Consider the following 2,500-nt stretch of genomic DNA (forward strand, 5'->3'; position numbering starts at 1 on the left):
TATATATATATATATATATATATATATATATATATATACATATGCATATACATATTGTATTCTTATATATATATATACAGTGTATATATATATATATATATATATATATATATATATATATATATATATATATATATATATATATATATATATATATATATATATATTAGTGTTTGAACTGAATGCAATATTTCTAAACACTGTCATGTAAGAAAAGTAAAAATTATTCCCGTAACGTATAATTCCGTTCACCTTCCCATCCCCAAGTACAGTGATTTTTTTTCCAGTGAAGTTCAAATCTTTATGACGTATAACAAATAAATAAATAAATCATTTAAAATCTAAAAGCAGCTTGCTTTTCAAGTTCACTCTCATTCTCTCTTCTTTTATCTGCCCTCCAAACAGCATCAAGCTTTTCCAGTCCATACGTATTCTCATTTTAAATTATTATCTCTCTCTCTCTCTCTCAATTATCATCGGATTCTATGAGACATTTCTCATTCATATTGTAAATGTCTTTCATTCTCCTACGGTAAACACTTTTAGATCATCTTCAATCTCATTCAAGTTCTATTCTTTTTCTCTTTACATCTTACCATTGGGATTATCCTGTTATCCACAAATGTATTGAAAATGTTTTTTCTCTTCTTTCAACCTCAGAAAATTCAAATCCCTCCGAATTCTCACCTTCAGTACCTATGTTTCATCCACAGCATTATCTTAATATCATCTTCATTCTGTTCTTTACTGTTTCCTTCCCCACAGAGCTTCAGGATCTTCTAAACCATCCTTATTCTTATCCTAAATAGGATTGTTTCTCCCAGAACATCTAACTACTCCAGACAATCCAATTTTTTTTTTATTTCTTTCCCTACACCTTCAGTTTCATTCAAACCATCCTCATTCTCATCTTGACTGTCTTTCTTTCCTTCCCCCACGGCAAGACTCTTCCAAGCCATTCTCAATTTTGTCTTCTTTTATTTTCTTCCTATTGAAAACGTCCTTACCTAGCGTTCTGCCGGACTGGGATTCAAATCCCGTCCAAGCTCGATAGTTTCTTGTAGTGCCTGCAACCTCACCATCAAGATAAGGAGGCAGTGTTTGTGAGAGCCCATAGGTCTACCTATTATGTCATCAGCACCCATTGTCTAGCCCTCCCTGTTCCTAGTTTGGGCGTTGATCATATAGATATATGGTCTGTCTCTATGACATTATCTTGCTATCTAGAGCATTGTTATTCCCTTGCCTCTACTATTCATGAGCGTTATTTAAACCTAAACCCTATGAAACAGTTGCAGATCATTGAAAATGATTGGTGTTCCCTTCTCCCCCCTACAGTAGGCTTGGCCCTATTGGGCGTGGCCTCAGCCCTTCCTCGCCTCGTCAAGAGAGACTCCAGCCCCTTCGCCTACGAACTTGCCTCTAACGCATCCGTCATCGTTGGGCCCATCAATACAGGATTCGAGTAAGTTTGAAGTTTTTTTCTGTTGTATTCTTTGAATTTACATGTTAATACGAAGTCCTTGTGATGGGTATTATGGATATTATGTTATGATTCAGCACTTAAAATTAAGCACATCAATTTTCGAAAGTACATACGCACATTCTGTACATACATACACATTCATGTATAGACATTACTTTTTTACATATCTACATAGCTATTTTTATAGTGGATAAACTCAAAAGCCTTTTTGACATATACAATATGTACAAAGTCACCCCCTTCCACACACACATATATATACACATACACACACACACACACACACACACACACACACATATATATATATATATATATATATATATATATATATATATATATATATATATATATGTGTGTGTGTGTGTGTGTGTGTGTGTGTGTGTATATATATATATATATATATATATATATATATATATATATATATATATATATATATATATATATATATATATATATATGCACACACACACACACATATATATATATATATATATATATATATATATATATATATATATATATATATACTGTATATATGTGTGTGCGTGTTTTTGTATGTATGCTTATGCGTGTATATGTACGCACACTTCACATATAGCCTATATCTATAGCATCCAGTATCGTTATTCATGATAATAAATCACAATGACCTACTTATTAAGCTTAAAGAATAAGGGAAACTGATTGCAACATCGCATATTCTTTATCTAAGATTTCCTGTCTCAACAAACATCAACCAATTTTCTCATACACCACTGTAAATGAGTATTCCACAATAAAAACCACATTCCCACCATTATAATACTGCTCAACTCATCTCTCTCTCTCTCTCTCTCTCTCTCTCTCTCTCTCTCTCTCTCTCTCTCTCTCTCTCTCTCTTTTATAACAGCTGCTCGGGACGCCAGTATGGGTATTACGCCGACCAAGCCAACAATTGCCAAATCTTCCACATCTGTTACCCATACGAAGATCCCGAAGGCAACTTCTTCACAAGGATGTTCTCTTTCT

The 2,500-nt window shown here is 33.2% G+C and overlaps 2 protein-coding genes across 6 annotated transcripts in view; one reads left to right on the forward strand and one right to left on the reverse strand.

The window, feature by feature from the left end:
* The window catches only part of LOC137653104 (U-scoloptoxin(01)-Er1a-like), a 176,800-nt gene that overhangs the window by 152,049 nt on the left and 22,251 nt on the right, over positions 1-2,500 (reverse strand). The gene's annotated exons all lie outside the window — the stretch shown is intronic.
* LOC137653102 (U-scoloptoxin(01)-Er1a-like) overlaps positions 1-2,500 on the forward strand; it is an 8,073-nt gene that overhangs the window by 4,156 nt on the left and 1,417 nt on the right. Inside the window, exons 2-3 of the mRNA XM_068386492.1 lie at positions 1,339-1,465; positions 2,382-2,500. The exon at positions 2,382-2,500 is cut by the window's right edge and continues 29 nt beyond it. Coding sequence (XP_068242593.1) covers positions 1,339-1,465; positions 2,382-2,500 — 246 coding nt within the window. The remainder of the gene's footprint in view (positions 1-1,338; positions 1,466-2,381) is intronic.

Source organism: Palaemon carinicauda, chromosome 14, assembly GCF_036898095.1.
Source record: "Palaemon carinicauda isolate YSFRI2023 chromosome 14, ASM3689809v2, whole genome shotgun sequence".
Classification (NCBI taxonomy): Eukaryota; Metazoa; Arthropoda; class Malacostraca; order Decapoda; family Palaemonidae; genus Palaemon; species Palaemon carinicauda.